Below are 19,278 nucleotides of genomic sequence, written 5' to 3' on the forward strand. Positions count from 1 at the left end.
CCAAGAAAGCTGGTCTCTCTTCCCCTGCCTGATGTACTTTTTCCTTCTGCTTTCTCCTAAACTGCTGATTCCTTAGTTGTGATTTGCAGGAGTGACGAAAGTCACTCTTCGAATAACTTCTTTTAAATGGTGGTTTGGGTCTGTCTCTGGGTTTTAACGTTTCCTAAGAAGTTTCCACTTTTTTTCTTAATGGAGTTATTGTTTTGGATTCTTCAATCTGAATTATAGTAGAAAATACATCAATATAGAAATCAAATAATAGCAAACTTTCCATTCCAGAATGGAATCTGTCCTTTGAACAGTAATTTGATTTAGTGCAACGGTTACCAAATGATCGTGTTTATACTCCCCATTCAAAATACTTTATTGAAAGGTACACCATTTCAACCCCACCCCATTTACTCAGCAGGAATTAGGTGAACAACTACTGCGGTATCTTCGTTGGTGAGGCCACGGATTTATTTTTTGCAGAAGATCTCATGAACCTCACCCAACGCGTGGAGTTTCACAGCATCGCAGAGACAGGTGTAGCTTGGTTTTGTTTAATCCTATTGAATTAGAGTTGCCAACTAACCTGGAAAATAAAAGATAGACAGGTGTTTTAAATTAGAGAAGCTTTTTATACCCAGGTGTGGAACACCACCCAGAGTCACTTGATTGTGAGATGGGTGGCTATATAAATATGACCAGTCAGTCAGTCAAGTTCACTTCCTGCCTCCGAAATCAGGGCTGTGATTGAATTCAGGTATTGCACTGTTGATTTCACAACGGTTTAGTGAATAACCCACAATGAGCTGGCCATGCACAAGCGCGTTCACATGAAGCCACGCCAAAGCTTAACGCAACGTGTGAACTCAATCGAGGGGGTTCTCAGGAGGAGAGAGGGTTTACCCCCAGTAGTACGCCGGTCCCATGGCTATTCTGGGTGACACGGCTAGTAAACTAAGTTTAAACCGTTCGGAGAGTACCGCGTTGGCTTCCCCGGGACGCAGGTTCGACATTCAGCGGAGCGGACAGAGTTGGTGCGTAAATCTGGATGCCATATGCTTAGAAGTCTCTGCGTTTCACTTCAGGCATAGACTGGGACTCACTGTCATTCTGCTAAAGGCGTAGGTGTAGGGCTCGGAGCAGTGCTTCTCAACCGTGGCAACTTGAAGATGTGTGGACTTCAACTTCTAGAATTCCCCAGCCAGCAAGGCTGGCTGGGGAATTCTGGGAGTTGAAGTCCACACATCTCCAACTTGCCACGGTTGAGAAGCACTAGAGTAAATTGGCAATCCCGCAACGCAAAGTTTCTCAACGAGCTGGCTTTGCTTTCCTGGGTCATCCATTCCCCGGTCAGCCTACTCGGACGAGCAAAACCTGGCCTCGGCGACCCCCTCCCGAGCTCCGCCCGAGGCGCCCATCAGTTGCAAACAAGGTGCTAATTGGCCTCCTGGGAATCCGAGACAGTCCCCGCCCCACGAAAGCCCCACCGAAGAATTAGGCGCTTTGGAGGGGCGCGGAGACTTCGCCTCGCTCCAGGCCGCGGCTTTGCAGGTAAGCGGCGCTTTGCATGAAATGGGGCCAGGTGAGGGCCCCATTTTGAGGGTCCCACTAGCCCCCGCGCATCTTTAGGTCTCCCAGGACCAGCCTTTCCTAAGGCGTGGGGACTACAATTCCCGTTGGGTGGGCTGGCTGGCCCTCCTAGGCGTTGTAGTCCGCCGCGTGGTCGGCGAGACGCTTCTGGAGCAAGGCTGCCTCCTAGGCTCGGCAAGCGGGGTTGAAATGATGCGGTTAGCAGGTGCTCCGGACCAGCCCGCGCACCTGGGAGGATTGGGGTGCGCGTGTCTCTGGGCGGAGGTGTAGGGGCGTGAACCGCAGGCGTCCTTCGCCGGGCGGCTTTGGGGGTGTGCGCGCTGGAGCGCGCGGAATCCAAAAGGCTTTAAACCATTTGGAGTCTCCCTGAGAGCCATTTCTTGGCTCCCCAAGGTCTGCGCCTCGCTTCCTTCTCCCGATTCTCCTCTTCTCCAGGCGCTCCCGGGCCCGTTGCTTTATCTTCTCCTCTGCTGGCCGGCTCTCGGCAGCTTCAGCCAACTGCCTTCCAGTTGCAGGTTCCTTTTCTTGGGCCAGCATTCAGGGCTCTGCTAGGAGTAGGGTTGTATCTGATGCTGTAGGCGTAGGGTTGCTGTAGGAGTAGGGTTGTATCAGATACTCCCACCAGGAGTAGGGCTGGCTGAGAAAAGAAGCTCCATTTCCTTGGGGAAGGGAGAAGGCAGCTACTTGGCATCTGCAACAGGTATGAGAGACCCCAGGATAGAAAAAAACTTCTTAAAGTTGAGTTCAGCCTTCTGGGGTTTGAGGACAAGGCCTTTCAGTTGGCTGGGAAGCAGTTTATGGTCCTTCATTGGGGATACTTTTTGACTTCCTATTCTATCTCCAGCCCTGGGGTTTCTTAGTGGTCTCCCATCCCTGTATGAACCTGACCTCACTCTGCTTAGTTTCCAAGCCTAGCCTTTTTACAGCAAAAAAGGGGATTTTCTTCCATAATCCAGAAGACTGGATCCTTGAGCTTAAATCTGCAAGGCTGTTGGCCATGCTGGCTGAGGAAGATGGGAGTTGCAGTCCAGCCAAACCTGAAGGACACTCGGGGAGGGAGGTTTGCTGTACCTGAGCTGATAAAACTGCAGTCTCCAAAAAACTGATAAAACTGCAAAACTTTGCGACTGAAGGGGCTATGCATTCACACACAGCCCAAAACTTGCTAGCTAAGATGTCTGGGAGTTGCAGTGAATAATGGCTTGTACAACCTAATGGATCCCAAACTAGCCAGATGCATTTGGGTGTTGTGAAACCTCCCCCCCCCAAATTGGGTTGCTTGGCTGGGGGGGCACAAAAAGAGGGTTTAGGAGCTACGTTCAGTTGCTCCCAATTTGATATGGGTGGACTGATATTCTGGGACATCACATCTGATCAAGTGACCTTTCTTCCTCTTACTTCACAGTGAAGCAGCCATGTTGGGTTCCTCTGCAGGATGTCAAGGGACAGGAGCACAGCCTGGAGTCCTGCCCTTTGCCCAGAGAAGAGTTTTATGCCCTCCTACCATCTCAGGAAGAGTTGCCAAAAGACAGACATGGCCCATTCTCTTTACCATTCTTGCTCTTTTCATTACCACTGCCGCGAGCAAGGAAGATCATGCCTTTTTAAATACAGTTTCTGGTACCAGCTGGCCAACTTCTAGGGTCACAATCATCTCTACTGAAAAACCCACAAACCTTGGATACACCCAACCGGGCCAACAAAGAAAGGACTCGGCTTTTACTAGATCATTTCATCGAACTGGGGTAGGTCAGATAAATGCTAGCCAGCCTCATACCCCTCCTCCTGAACATGCTGATACTCTCAGTGATAAGGGAAAAAGGACCGAAAGACCTTACTTAACATCAGCTAGTGTTAACTCAATGGGTACAAGTCTTCAGGACTTAGTTTCTCCCATTGGAACAGCTTCTCTTGGTACTACTGAGGGAGGATCAGTGTTTCTTCATTCAAGTAGTGAAGGAGTAGCCCATAGTTCTGCTGCTTCCAAGCTCTTCAAACCTCCTACCAGTATCTTACCTGGTTTCACTTCTATTCCATCTTACGTTGCAAGCTCAAGGAAGATGCTCTTTGAGCAGACTACCATGTATAATGAAGAATATGATACTGCTCAACTGGTTGCTACCAGCCCCCCTACAGGTGTCACCATTCCTGTAACTCAACACCTCTCCTCCCTTTGGGTCTCTCCTAGATACTCAGTTGAAACCATAGCTCATGTTGCTGTGCCTACTTCTATAACCTTGACAAGATTGGAGTCAGAAAAGACCACTGGTGTTTCTACTGGGCAGCAACTGGAACCTCTGAACATCCATTTTTCTTCACATGGACCCATTTCCAGAATTATTGAGTCACATGAGGTTTTTCCTCTGTCAACTGCAATTGATAGATCCCATCCTGATCCAGAGAATTCCACAACAATCCATATGGGAATAGCTGTTCCTTATGAAGAAAGTGACATAGTCCCACCTATCCATAGCTTTGTTACAGTAGTGAGTTCTTCAGGCCAACAATCCACGGCAGATTCCATCTTGCAGGGATCTCAACAACTTGAAGTCGGTTTTACGTTGCCATTGAGAAATGCCAGCATTGGTGTAGGTTTCTTGAATCATCAGACTTCAAGATCTTCACCACTTAGCACGCTGCTTTCTGGAAGTGCTAAAACTGGGTTTAGGGTTCCCCTTCTCCAGACAGGTCTGTTGGAAACTACAGCTAACACTATTGATTACAGGAAGCCATTGAAGACTGAATATCATGGAAGAAAGGGACAGACCACAGCAGGTATGAAAGAGATACCTACCTCAAAGTCTCCTTTTACTGCTGTGGAGACTGATTCAATCAGAGAACTGGCCAGTGTTCAACCAGTAGATGCTTTGCCAAAGAGGGGAACTGGAGCTACTCCATTGTCTTCAACATCGAAGGAGTCTTCTGAGCCTGAAACAATTACAGATTTCTTGGTGACAAAAGTAGTTAGTCTTGGTACTGAAAAAAATGACTCTACTCTTCCATCACTCCCATATTTAGATACGGTAGCGTTTCTACAGCCAATTAGAGCAATCTCGGCTGGAATGACACATACTGGTCTTCCAGGAGGACATACCACTAGTGCTACAGTGGAGTCTTTTGATAGTCCTTCTACTGAACAGAAACATGCCAGTCCATCACTGTCTCATGCCACAGTTTCTCTTCCAGATCTGGTAGAACTTGATAGATCGTTAGTCATGCCATCCCATGGCTCTTTATCAGCAAACTTTACATCCATTCCCTTCTCTAGAATCAGTGTTCCTGAGTCAACTTTGAAAATGTATATTAACATTACAGAGGGCTATTTGGCTAGGAAGGGGCAGATGGTGCCTAGAACTACACTGCCGTTGAGTGCCACCCAAACAGCCACACCACTTTCTCTAGAATCAAGTAATACAATGGGTGGAGTAGCACCGTTCTTACCTACAAAAGCTCCTAAAGTTGGTGTAAATACGTCTGCTGTGATGTTTGACTTGGGGAGTGAGTTGGGATACAAGGTTACAGGTACCTCCACTGCAGATGCCCTACAAAGGATTGGCACAACAGCTTTGCACATACGCAGCTCGAGATTCACCAAATCCAATAACTCTGAGGTTCCTGCACATCCATCATCTGTCCTCGAGACCAAATCCACCCAGGCAACCCCTGTGTTTTCTGCTACAACTACACTATTGACCAGTCTAAGAACTCTTCCAGTTGAGTCAAAATCTACTAAAAGAACCACTTGTGAGAACATCCCTTGCCCAGTGAGTGTCTTCACACCATCTCAGAGTACATCGGGTCAAGTCATTACATCCTCACCATTCTTGACTAGAAAGTTTTTGATTACTATCTTGGGGACAGTGGATCCCAATAAGAATGTGACCCCTGCTGCTCTTGATGCCAGGGTGTCCAGGTCAGAAGAGATAGAGACAACTGTGTTACCCAGAACAAAAACCGTGACTGGAGTCCAACATGATCACGCTTCACAACAGCCCAGGTCCAAATTCACAACTCCACTGTTGAACCAGTCAGTGAAGAAGAATTTGATCCTAAGTAAACCCATCTCACCTGTTCCAACAGTGCATACTCTATCTTTGTGGTTTCGTCTCATCAAAATACAATATAAACACTCCTTGAAGAACAGGTCTTCTAAAAGCTACATGAAACTGGAAAAAGAAATTAAGTTAACAGTAAGCATTTTCTTCCTTCTCTTCCCTTCCCTTCCTGGAAGCTTTCTTTTTTTTTTAATGAATATAATCCCATTTTGATATTGCTAGGGTATTCCTCCATTGATTCAGTCTACAGTGCTTCTGTAGTTCTTTAGTGACACTCAGTCAATTGGAAGAAAACAAAGGACTCGCTGGGAGAGGCGAGTCTTTCTATATTGTATAGCGTAACCAGGTACAACTGAGAGCTCTGGATGGCAAAGATCAAAAAAAGGGTTTTCAAAAGGCTAAAGCTTCTGACCTTAAAGGCTTAGCTTTAAAGATATTAAAGAGCATCAGAGAGATTGCAGGAACAGATAAGCAGTCCTCTGCAACATTGCTCCTCAGTCTAACTTAGGTAGATTGAGGTAGGTGACATAACTATCCTCTGGATTTTAATCAGATTACAACTCCCAATGTTCTTAACCATTGGAGATGTTGCCTAGCACTGTAAGGAACTAGAGTTGGGGAACATCTGGAGAGTCACATGTTCTCAATCACCAATCTAGATAGCATTGATCTATGGATGAAACTGTATCCATAATTTCTTCATGGGCAAGGAGGCAGGCCATAATGTGAAGGTACTGGGTACCCAATTGGATCATTGATCTGCTAATATGTTATTGCAGAGGGTGATCTTTGCTATACCTGAAATCCATCAAGAAAAGTTGCCGGAAGTTGATTCTAGATCCTTCTCCTTAGGATACCTGCGGTGACTACTGAGCTAAATCTACATGAGTGAACAAATTTAGTCTCTTCTTCAGTCAGAATAATGGCTTTGCGCAACTTTTCTTACACAGAAGATGCTGTCAACAACAGTCCCCATTGTCAGAGATTGTGGGGAGATGTTTTGGCACCCAATGGGTGCCAGAACCAGTACGTTCTTTAGGATTCAAGACAATAGACATGTAGAGCAAAGAGCCCAGAAATTTAATAAAGTAATATAACTTATAGGAACATGTATACCTAAGTGCACTTTCTGCAGACAGGAACTCTGCAAAAGAGTGTAGATGGGTCCCTTGTTGTGCCAGCTGGAACGTAGCATCTTCCTGGTTAGGTCTATGCTGAAGTTTCCATCCCACCCTGACTTCTTTTGGCTTAAATATGTTTTCATGAGGGAGAGTGATCTGATTTAGCACCTGGAGATGCCTGCCAAGAACATTCCAGGGGAATTTTCTTTTCTTGGCAGGTATCGACCAATTCATCCTCCCTTTTGGAGAGCTATACATCTGTCCATAACAACGTTAAAGTTGAAATAAATAGCACAAGTCTAGGACAGCAGGTGTGTGCGCATCAAGGTCTGTACAGGATAAGGTTATTAGAAGGCAGTCTACAGAACTAGAGTGCAGGATCAAGAAAGTACTACAGTATGGGGTGATATGGGATCATATGGTGTTGATGTAAGGTACCAAGGGAAATGTGGGTCACACCACACTGTCTCCTCACCGTGTCTTGTGCAAGGAGGCTGGGAAAGGAATGGAAGGGACAGGAGACATAAATAATCAAGAGAAAGATAGTCTATTGGTAGGTTATCTTACAAATGGTATTTCAGCCCAGGTGGTGAGAAATGCATAAAGAAAGAATTCAAATCATTCAAAGGGACTCTCTTAATGAAGTTGCTATCAACGAAGGTTGGAAATTTCTCTTAATTTCCAAGTCTCTGTATTTACCCCAAGACTAGCATTAAAGAGACCTTACTGAAATTTGTAGTTCTTGCTTTCTTGATCTTGTCTATGTGGGTTTTGACATCCGGCACTGCAGTAAGGCTGGTTGTTGAGCAAGGAAAGAAATGCTGAGCAAAATAATCCATGTGGAGCTTATATTGCTAGAATCCTACATTCTTAACCTTCTGGACAAAGTGCCCCTTAACAATAAAGCTATTTTAATGTTCTGCTTCCAGTTAAACAAGATACTATCTACCTATGAGAGCTTTCTGCAAACAAAGATTCTCCATTTCTTGTGAGTATAGTGCTGAGTATATTAATTGGTTTCTAGGCAGGAAGGGACCCGTGGAATTAAGTACAGAATGGTCCCAGATGTTGGTGTGGAGATTTGATCAGGTCCCTGCACTGACTTGGGTTTCTGCAACAGGTGCCTCTGAATTGGGTCTAGCTTTGGAAGGGCAGGTAGGATAATGGCCCTTTTTTCATTGGTCCATCTAAATTGATTTTACATCTAAATAGAATTCCCCCAACTGAATGCTTAGAGCTGAAGCTCTGAATCCGTTTGCCAGACCAATTGCAGATTCAAATCAGTTGGATCATTTGAATGGGTGATTTGCATGGGAGTCAATCCATGAACCTTTTTATGGGACTGACTCTTTCTGTACTGTTTTAAACTCTAGCTCAGTGTTTTTCAAACTTGGCAACTTTAAGAGGAGTGGACTGCAACTCCCAGAGTTCCCCAGCCAGCATGCTGGCTGCGGAACTCTGCGAGTTGCAGTCCACTCCTCTTAAAGTTGCCACATTTGAAAAACACTGCCTTCTCTTAAACTTCTGACTAGGTGTGATCTCTGGCTGGTTATTTAAAGATGAAGAACCACCTCTCTGACCAGCGCCGCAGCCTGAAATGGGCTTATGAAAGGGTGTTTCCTTCATGCCCCTTCCATCTTAGTTTCTCTGGATTCACTTGGAGATCTATCTGGAAAGCACAGAAGCCCTCAGGGACTCTGGCACTGGAAACTAGCAGCTGATATCCAGGGGGCACTGCATCAATGCAGAGATAGGCTGTGGGCATCATTGTCTGCCATAGAGGTACAATGAGAAAGATGTCCCTTTAATTGTTGATCTGAGAACCTTGCTGATTTTGGACTTGTGGGTAGAGACTATGGTTATGGGTAGGTATCTAAAAAGGCAAGATGAGATGAGGCCTAGCTAGCCATTTCCCTTTCAATTAGTAGAAGGAGAATGGCTGGCTAGGGCAGTTCCCCTTAAAGTTGCCTGGTCAAGGGAAGAAAAGACAAAGGATTTACCTGTGTTAAGACTAGCCCATCATTAGTCTTGTCTCCCCATGTAGAATGAAAAATGGAGTGATCCGTGCAGAGAGTTTTCTTTCCAGAGATTTGCTCTTTTTCACAATGGCATCAATGTTTGAGACGGAACTGTAACAGCTTTGTCCAGCACCCTTCCTATGGCTGAACCTATAAGCCCTGGCTTGCTGACTGGCAATTCCTGGAGGAGTAGTTCTAACGTTCTAGGAAGGGGCTGTGTTGTGAAGGCTGGGCCACGAGGTTTGCAAGAAGTGGATGGAGATGTTCTCCTGAATTCTGTTCCATAGCAATGGATCCGTGACAGTGGAGAGCCAGGTGGTCTTCCGGGCAACGGGCCCTCTTCCCACCCCCTCTGACATCATCCGGACAATTGTGACAGAGGTTGAGCTCCGGGGAATGGATGCCTTTTTTGACTGGAGGATGGATGTGAAATCTTTGCACTCAAATGGTGAGTTGCTGAACAGTGGGCTTGGTCAAGGAACTTCCTTTGCTTACTGCAACAAGGGAGTAGCAAACTTCATTTGCTTACTGGTGTTTGTTTATTTGTTTGTTAGGTTTATAGCCCTCCTTTCCCCCAGCTTAGCATTCCCTCTTGCAATTTCTCCCCACTCCCCCAACCCTGTTAGGTAGGTTGGGCTGAGAAACAGGGACTAGCCTAGAGTCCTTTGCTGGATTTCCAGAGCTGATGTGGACTTGATCCTGAATCTCCTCAATAGGAAGTCTGACATCTTAACCATTCTACCACACTGGCTGTCAACAGTGACCATCAGCCACTATTGGAATTGCTACTTGATCTCTCTTTTGAAGAGAATGGGGTTATAGGTGGGTAGCAACTCAAAATTCAGCTTCAAAGTAGAAAAAGTTGCCAGTGTTTTCAAATTCTCACTTTGTGTTAAGCCTTGGCATAGTTGAACCATGGTTTCTTGATTAAGTTATGATGGGCTTTATGTTTAATTCTAAGCCATACCAGTGGATGTACAACATGTGGTCTCTCAGATCTGGATGAATCACAACTCCTAGGAGGCCAAGCCAGCATGGTCCAAAGAATACTAGGAGATGTAATTCAGCAACATCTGGAGGGCCACATGGAGACAGCTTGGTGGCTAGGCTAACCTGAAGCCAAAACTGAAGATACATTATGGCTTGGTGCAGTGTGAGAACCCTAACCCATTCGGGTCATTCAGAGCTTGTGTTGGTAACTAGAGGAGGAAGAAGTATCTCCTTGTAGACATCCTTCCTAGAATTGTTCTCTTTCCTCTGTAGGATTCAGCTTGAAAAATCTAGAACCTGAGAACTTGGCCATATCTTTCACTCTACTGGGACTGAGGTCCACATCAGCCTTTGGTGACAAGATCCTTGGAGAACACTTGGAAAGTGTGAAAATCAAGGTAATGGAAGAAACTGAGGCCTTTGACTTCAGGTATGGAAAATCGCTTATAGAAGACAGCCCAGTGTGGATGAGTTTAGCCAATCCTGCTTGGTTAAATTAAATGGCCCAGGTAGTCACTTATTAGTGACAACTCTTTCAATTTTATTTTGTTTTTCCATGGTTTTCAAAGCAGCTTTTTAAAATTACCTGAAGGCTGTCTAATAGTCTCAGCTAATAAGAGAGCGATAAAAACTGGCCAGAAGCCATGTTCTTTAAGGCAGTTTTCTCAAACCTAGGGTCTTCTGAGGTAAGAGAATATGTATCTCCTCTCATCCCCACCTAACACATCTAGGGACCCCAGGTTGGAAAAAGCTGATTTAAAAGGTGGTAGAGAGGAGGAGGAAAAGGAGAAAAAAGCCTGAAGGAAATGGAGAACTATGGAGAACACCACCATAGACATTCTACCTGGAAGGCACTTGCTTAAGCCTATGGAGATAAGAACACCAAGAAGGGCTTTGAAGCTTTCAGTAAAGATCTTCAGATAGGGATAGGTACCGTGGACAGATTACACCCATAATCGGTCTACTGCTTCAAAATTACGATCTCCGATAACTTTCCTTGATGAACTTCCGTGCCAGGAAACCTTAAGCTTAATGGGTTGTAAGTATGCTCTAGGTTTTTTGGGGGGAAGGGATGAGAAATTAAGAACTTGCCCATAAAGGTCTTAAGTACTTTTGTTGAGATGCAGGGTTAATCCTTAAAGATTAACATCTGCAAACTGAACTTATGACTCAATGATACAATAATTTCTGCCTGTACAGATGAAACATTTGCTTGGAACCCGATATGCAGTTCATTTGATCTCACTTGTTGACCTCAGGTAGGTATTAATATAGCATACCTGTCATTGGATTTATGGGGAGCATCAGTTCTCAGAGAAACGCAACGGTCTCGACATTTTCCAAGCCAGACATTTGACTGGTCAAAAATGGGTTATGTGTTCATTTGAAACAGCAGAAAATATTTTGCTAATAGTCAAATGGATATCAAATACTGAATTTTCACATCTCCTGGAAGGCAAGGCAAGTCTTAATCAACAAAAGGTAGCATACTTTCTCTCATACAGAAATATCCAAGGTGGCATTGGTATAAATGGAAATATCTTCATCAAGAGTGATGCTCATGTGGACATTGGCTGGGCTCTGAAAGCACTGACTGGGCTTTCAAACTTCTCAGTGGACCTCATCTCGCTCTCCATCAATGGTCAGTAGCTACTGGGTAAAAAAACAACTGCCTATGACTGACTTTAGGCCTGATGTTGGGTACAGGTGGGAGCGTACCTCTTTCCTTAAGTGCAACCTTCTGATTCTAGGTTCAAGGCTCAGTCTTCAGGTCTTTCCAGTTTCATTCTTGGTAACCAACAGAATATTCAATGAGAAGATGTTGGACCGTTCTTCTGTAGAACATCAGAACATTGCAAAGGATCTTTCTGATACAGTAGGCGAGATGAATGCTTGCTTGAAATCTAAATTCTTCCTTTACAAAATATATTGAAAATTCTTCTTGGTGCTTGGTACTGTAAATCTTAAAGGATGTACAGTAGGAGATTTCTATGCCTGTTTAAAACAGTAAAGGGTGTATAGTTTGTAAAGTCTGAAAGCAACCCATGCAAAGTTCTTTTTTAGTGCGGGTTGAAAAGAGAATGGTAGGAATTTTTTTCTAGTGAAGGAGGAGAGATCATGATTACTCATCTCTCTAATATTTCTGATGATGATGAAATGGAAGCTGTAGATCCCCTAGTCATGACTTGGAAATGCATGGGAGATCTAGCCCTGGGTAAGCAACTATAGATCATTCTGCTTTTTTTAAGTTCCAAAAGTATAAGGCAAGGGACATGGTGGAACTGGAGTAGTAAAGGGCAGGAATTATGAGAGGTATAACAGCTGAAAAAGTGATGGTAAGGCTAAGGAGGGCTCTGAAGTCTGGGCTCACCTTGTGAAAATGGTTGCTTTCCAGCTTACACGTATACTTGGCAAATATGAAAATCTCCTCCAAGTGGCAATCCGTAAGATCACGTAAGTTAACAGTGAACCATCTATCTTTCATAGCCTACTCATTAGGTAGCCTGTTACTAAGGACATCTAAGACAGGGAGGGACCACTTTTCCTTAATTTCGTGCCTACCAGTTAGGTTGGATTATGGCTTGCCAATTAGTAGCCTGGTCATACTGGTATCCAGCCTATATGGAGAGCTTCTCTTAGAGGGCTTCTTGGGGTCTAAGGTGAAGCCATAATGGTACCCATTTCTTGAAACCAGCAAACCCTGGGAGCCTCTAAAATAACTGGTACAAAGGCTGGGCTCGGAGAACTAAGCTGTAATATGGCTTCTGGATTCTGGGTTAGCGCAGTGAGCAAATCTAACTGATTGTTGTGAGGTCAGCAAACTAGTTTTAACATCAGGTGTGAACCAGTTCAAACTCTTCAGCCATGCCTTCTCTTGCGGTTGTAGAGGTGGCTCTCTGGTTTGTCACGGGGATGTGATATTCCAGCGTCCAGCTCCAAGCAACAAGGATGTCCTACAGACCCTGGCATTCTCGGTTGGCCCAAAGGGTTACCTGGATTCATCAAGCTTTCAAGTGGATCCATTCTCCTTTACTGTCGCAGGTGGGATTCAGTTTGGACCTCTTGGCATAGGAGGAAGCACCAAGTGTCCTGTAAACACACTTTGGGCTACAGCTCTCATTTGTTCAAGCCTGCTGAATCTGGCTTCCTAGGAAAATGTCTGGTGGTTTTGCTTCCAAACAACTAAAAGGCTAGAAGAGGGGAAGGAGAATCTGCAGATCTTCATGAGTTTCAACTTTCTGGCTTTGCTTGCCACTGGAGCTGCTGGGAATTCTAGCCTGGCAACATTGGGAAGGCTCTTTAATCCTGTCTGGGATAATGTGGCATGAACTAAAGTTTGCCACAGGCATGTGACCTGATTTATCTCTTTTTAATTTCTTAGGTGCTGGGCTGGAGCCTTCCTTGAAAAAATCAGGTGTTCCTGGCTATGCTGTAGCCCTCATCATCTTGTGTCTCCTCGCTTTAATTGCTGTCCCCATCTTCATTTGGCTGGTAAGACTGAAGTTTGGATGTGCTATGATGAACTAATGCCTTGACTCAGTTTATATTTTAGGGTTATGCCCCAGACACCGGAGTCTCCAGAAGGAGGCCACTCTCGTCTAACACGGTCCCTTGTCCCCCTGAATTTATTTCTATGAGGTTCTTTCAATGAAAAGAAATACATGGGCTGTTGGCCTGTTGCAAACTGAAGAACCAGTTTTTAGCATCATGGTTTATTTCAGGGACTTCTGTAGAGGGGGTTCAACAGTTTCAAAATGGTGGGTACCCTTGGGAGGGGAAAACAGAAAGAACATTTCTTTCCATCTCAGAATCATTGTCCTTGCTGGACACAATCGCTACAGGAGGCAATGGCATAGAGTACAGTTGTATAGGTTCATTGAATCAAAGCTTGAATACAGTTTAATACATTTCTCAGTTCTAACACAACTAGAGGTACATATTGCTGATCAACAGGACTTTCCCAATGAATGTAAATTAGTCAGTAGATACAGTTACCAAAAGTTGTCTTGTAGCTCCTTGATTCCAGAAAGATTCCCTTGTATGGGAAAGAAAGTGAAAGAAGTTGTAGGCAAAAACTAGTAAGCTGTAGAATAGAGCTGCTCTTCCACACTATGCTACATGCACAACCTTACTTCTCACACCTTTCCCAGTTTACACAAAGAGTTCCTCTGGTCTCTTGTTTTATAGTCTAAAAGTGCTGGGCTGGTTTTCATCAACATTCTCATGGAATATTGTTACAATTTAGAAGAGAATTTGGGGAGAGATACAGCCTTGACCATCAGTCATACCTTGATCTCCTGGTCTTTGGCACATTAGTTTACTCTAACATGTTGTTGCATTTCCATACACCCCTGTGCTCAAATGGACCGTACGTATTTCATTAGACAGTATTTATCATATAGTTCATTAAGCCCATGATTCATTATGATCACTAGGAAATGTCATTTGTAGGGCTGGTCTGCTGAGAGGTTGCATCCTGTTCAAATATGGATGTTCTTTGGTTCAGCCAGCCCTTATAAAGGGTACTTTATATCCAAAGTACCCTTTCAATAAATATGACCCGGTATCGTGTGTGCATTGCATGCATGTAAAAAGGGGTAGGAGTTCAACCACTCAATTTCCCCTGCCGCTTTGATTTTCTTGAACTCCTCTGTGGACACCTCTGGCTTATTTCTATGTGGATCCTGCAGGCAAGTAGAGATGATTAACGGCTGCAGTCCAAGGCTTTGAAAGAAAGGAAAGACAAAGAAAAGCTGAAGTGGTGAGGATCATGCTAGAGGTTCCAGAAAAGGGTGGTGGGGAGCAATTGTTTGGTCTAACTTCTAGAAAGTTCTGTTTTGTGACCAGCCAAGTCCTTAAGGCAGCCATTTTGCAAATGCATCTGTAGCATGCTTTCAGAAAACCAAAAGGTGTCTACCTTGTTACAACCCACATCTTGCTTTATTCTTTCTTTTTTTAAGCCAAAAGCGCTTGGCCGGCGAGACAAGATTACAATTAACGGAGCGCGTGATATTGAAGTAGATGTAGAGGCATTTGAGCTGGATAATCCAGGATACCATGCGACTATTGAAGAGGTAGATTTGGAATGTGGGAATTCCCTGCAAGGAGGCCCTTGAGGAAAAATCTAGTGAGATATCAAGTCCAGTGGGGTAGTTTGGTTAAGACTTTACGGTGAACTTCTCGAGTGTAATCGGGATCGGTGGCAGCTATGGCCTTCTTCTAAGGACAAACCAGTTCCCATGCATCACAAGATCTGATGTTTGAATTGATCTGTGTACTCAGAATCTGAAGATATTGTCTGAAGCTGTGGGCTATTTAATTTTGGCAGGCAGGTGACACTACCTGTCAAATTTCCAAAAGTGGTGGTTACTAGTACCAAAGTAAATAGAAATCCGGCCTTTTCTGACTAGCTACGTCAACACTACTGGTGGAGAAACTAGATCGGCCAGTGGGTGAGTGGGGATACAGAAACCTGAGATTTTCTTTCTCCTCCTTGCCCTCTTTTGCAAGGTGAACCTTCTGATTGGGCTTGCCCATAATGCTAAGATGTAGTTTGTTTAATTAAGTCCCAGTTGGCTGGATTCACATACTGCATTAAGCCATTAATCATAGTTTACAAACCATACTGGCTGGTTTCTCTAGTTATAGATTTCTGCATTGGGCAGGAAGTTGAACTAGATGATTTCCAAGACTTCTGACCCTTACATTTTTGGTTCACTCAATGCACTTAGCGAAAATATGACAGCTTAGGGCAGTGTGTGAACCCAGAGCCAAGGCTGAATATTGAGCAAACTTTGGGCAGCTGATGGACCAGCCTATGTTGGTCCAAAGTATAAGATCTGCCCTTGAAATCCCTTTCCCAAAAACATCTCTGCCAATTAATCAAGTGGGACAATTGGTTTTACTCCTAGGACTATTTATGGAGATGCTAACTAGTTCTCCTTTAACCCATAGGAAGAGAGCAACCATTCCTGCGTTCTCATGGAAGCCATTGGCTAAAGGGATGATGATCTTCCCATGAAGAGGAGCCATTTTAGTCCATCCTGAGTTAAGGCCCTTATCAACAATGGTGACTCCTGAAGGGCCCAAAGTATTGAATTGCCAACAGTGACTTCCAAATATGTAGGGTTACTCCTACAGATCTCAAAGCAAAGTGAATCTTCCTGCATCTTCAGCAAGATTGGAAGGATACCGGAATGTCTGAACCGGAACAAAAACATAGCCGTTCCTCTTTGTCAATGCCACGATTCATAACTGGACAATTTATTAAATTGGAATTTGAGTTTTATTACATGGAAAAACAAACTCTCTGAAACCAGACATGTCAAAGGCAGCTGGCTCTGTTCTGTTATGAGCTTTTAAGGAAGGGCAGTTTGGATGCAGAACTCATGCAGGCTGGCCAAAGTTTCTACCATTCTTCTGCATCCGTGGCTAGATGTCCACACGCAGATGTTTTCTCCAAAAGTAGCATCACAGCTTCTTTTATTATACTAAGTTGGATCTTTTAAACGATGTCTTTAAAGTATTTCTTACTATCTTTGCACCAAAGAGAATGAAACTATTCTGTTTTTCTAATTTTTCAGATGTAAAAGTTCAGTGTTGGGGGGCGGGAAACTCTGGTTAGTTAGATTTTGAATTTTCTTTAAGGTGGGGAAAGCCTTGGAGTAGGAAAAAAATGGCTTTTGGTTTAAATACCTGATGGTTACATTTCAACACCTACAAATCTGGAAGCTGTGAAAACATTACCCTTCCAGGAATCTGAAGGAACTTGGCACTGCAGCTTTTTTTATTTTTTAAAACACATTATATTCATAGCCTGTGCAAACCAGGAAAAATGCAATTTGAAGGATTGGCTGGATTTGAAAAATCGATTGGATGATTCAGATCAGTTCAGGACAACTGATCCAAATGTCCAAACTGATGGAGAAAAGACAATTTCTGTGCTCAAACCAAAATACCCTGGCAGTTACTCAATTCAGCTCTCCAGTAAGGTTGATTCAATGCACAGATTGAATTGGATTGACTCCAAATTAAATCTTTGCAGAACCAGAGTATGCACGTACCAGCTCCTTGCTGCTATTCTGAGCTGAATTGGGGTCTTTCTGCCTCTTTTTTGCTTCCTAAGATAACACCAGCACGAAATCAACACTAGTCTTCCAACCAAAGCTCGATTCTCCAAAGTTGCTTTTCAGGATTGTTTGGAATTCCGAAACCTTTACTGTATGTCCAGCGCACTCTTTAAGAAGCAAGCAAACCAGAATTGTAGATGAACCAACTAAGGCAAAGTGGATCTTTTGCTTAAATTTATTATTGTGATGATGTAGAGAACCAGTAACTTTAATTCTTCCTTTCGTTTTATTGCTGGCTTGGCAATCGTCCTAGCTTAATTGCCTTATTCTGTTACATAGCTTTCCAGATGTTGTTAACATCTACATCCCCCATCAGTCCCAGGAAGGATGGGAGTTGCAGTCTAAACATTCCTGAAGTTTCACCCGTTGCCTGTCACAGCTGCATCCCTTCTGCAGTTTTCGGAAAGGTGAAATATCCACTTTGTTGAGTTGCCGTTCAAGACAGAAGCTGCCACTTTTAATGGCTGAATTTGGCTTTTTTCCCTGGCACTTGGCTCTGTCCTAAGTTCCTTGGTCTCACCATCTGGTGGACTTTATTGTTTGTTTTAATAGCAAGCAAGTCAAACCGGCTTGCTGAATTGACCGACTTCTTTCAGGCTGATGGCCACCAATTCAAAATCTTCGGTTGTATTAAAATCTAGTTCTGAATAAATTGTAAGAAATTACTTTCCTTCAGAATGCGCTTTATTGGGGGATCTGGATGTGTCTTGAGAAAGATATCTGCCTGAAATCCTGGGAAGTTAACTATGGTTTCTTGAATAAACCACAATTGGCAGGGCTCGCACAAATATGCTAAATCAGAAAAACAGACCGTATTCTGTGGTTGGGTTCACATGTTATGCTAAACCAAAATGTGGTATATTTGGTTTTGGTTCAGTTGTGGATCTATGTTTTGGTGTGAACTTATAACCAAATGGCTATTTAGACCAATGTTTTTCAACCTTGGTCACTTTAAGATGTGTGGACTTCAACTCCCAGGATTCCCCAACCAGCATGGCTAGCTGGGGAATTCTGGGAGTTGAAGTCCACCCGTCTTAAAGTTGCCAAGGTCAAGAAACACTGATTTAGACTGATACAAGGCAACCATGTTAACACACAGCTCACATAATTGGTAACCACTGAAAGCCCCAAAACCTCATAAGTGGCAAAAAATTCCCATGAGATCAAACAGAACAAAAAACCCCATTCAGGACAGATAATCTTAAGTTTGAGTGATACCTTGGAGAAAGTTAACAATGTTTTTATTGAAACCTAGGTATATAAACCTTATGCTTTATCTTACTAATTGGACAGTGAGAATGTTAATTACACGTTGAACCTTGAATAATACTCTTATTCCTTAAATAAACTTCTAAAAAAATCTCAGAGGGGTTTATTTCACATTCTCTATATAGAATTCGTTCCACTATGCTCACTACCTTGTTTGTCACTGGTTACCTTGAACTTTGAATTCATTTCCCCGATAGAACCAGTTTACTTAAAGGTTTGATTCTCTGGAGCTTCAGAGACCTCCTTTATCACATATTTTAATGGCTTAGGCTTTGCTTTAAAGTTTTCCGCTTTCATGAGAGGAGAATGACCGCTATAGGCCTCATTTGCCTCCATTGGGCATGCTGAGATGACCTTGGTTGATTGCAAAAGGCTAAGCAAAGATCTGGTTAGTAGGGAGATGGGAAACCCTCTGGCAAGCTGACTTAGACTAGACTCGAAGGTTTTAAAAGAATCAAAGCAGTGGCAAACATTTCTTCAGAATTGCCAGGAAGACCAAGTTAGTCACCAGGAGTCAAGTTCAACTTGAAGACCTGACCTACTTGAAGGCTCCAGGTTTTCTGCCTCAAAAGGGTTGGGAAACCACAATGTTACCTTGCTGCAAATGAGTGTTTAGGGCAATGTTTATCAACCTTATCAATTTTAAGGCATGTGGACTTCAACTCCCAGAATTCCCCAGCTAGCATGCTGGCTGAGGAATCCTGAGAGTTGAAGTCCACAGAACCTGAAGTTGCTGAGGTTGAGAAATTTAGTTTAGGGGCAATTTGCAGCTCGATGACTCCCCACCCACCCATTGCATACTCCTATAAGCCATAGTCTACATAATCCAAGTATAAGATGGCTCAGTGCAACGTGTGAACCAAGCCCCATCATGGGTCAAGCAACATACGCCTCTGCATCTACGTATTCATATAAGAGTCAGTGGAAGGACCTTCCCAGGCTTAAAGGGCCATCTTGAGAGACTTGCTATACAAAACCTCCACCAGGCTGGAAAATGTGTCAGAATCCTTGCAATCAATCGCTTGCTTGCTTCGTTTCTGCCATTACAGCAATGGGGAGGAAGGGAGGGAAGGTTGGAAGGTTAACCATTAGGCACAGATGGACCATTATCTGGCTC

At 43.8% G+C, this 19,278-nt stretch overlaps 1 protein-coding gene across 1 annotated transcript; it reads left to right on the forward strand.

The window, feature by feature from the left end:
• Positions 1-1,288: 1,288 nt before the first annotated feature.
• On the forward strand, positions 1,289-18,209 carry LOC112541360 (uncharacterized). Its single transcript, XM_025170460.2, has 13 exons — positions 1,289-1,539; positions 2,984-5,768; positions 7,684-7,742; positions 9,060-9,220; positions 10,036-10,160; positions 10,963-11,021; positions 11,268-11,404; positions 11,514-11,638; positions 12,158-12,216; positions 12,650-12,804; positions 13,145-13,254; positions 14,724-14,837; positions 15,718-18,209. The coding sequence occupies exons 2-13, from the start codon at positions 2,994-2,996 to the stop codon at positions 15,760-15,762; spliced, it is 3,924 nt and encodes a 1,307-aa protein (XP_025026228.2). The 5' UTR covers positions 1,289-1,539; positions 2,984-2,993; the 3' UTR covers positions 15,763-18,209.
• Positions 18,210-19,278: the final 1,069 nt, after the last annotated feature.

This window comes from Python bivittatus, unplaced genomic scaffold (assembly GCF_059951505.1).
Source record: "Python bivittatus isolate LINGU-HERP-01145 unplaced genomic scaffold, Pbiv_v1 ctg000530_np1212, whole genome shotgun sequence".
NCBI lineage: Eukaryota > Metazoa > Chordata > Lepidosauria > Squamata > Pythonidae > Python > Python bivittatus.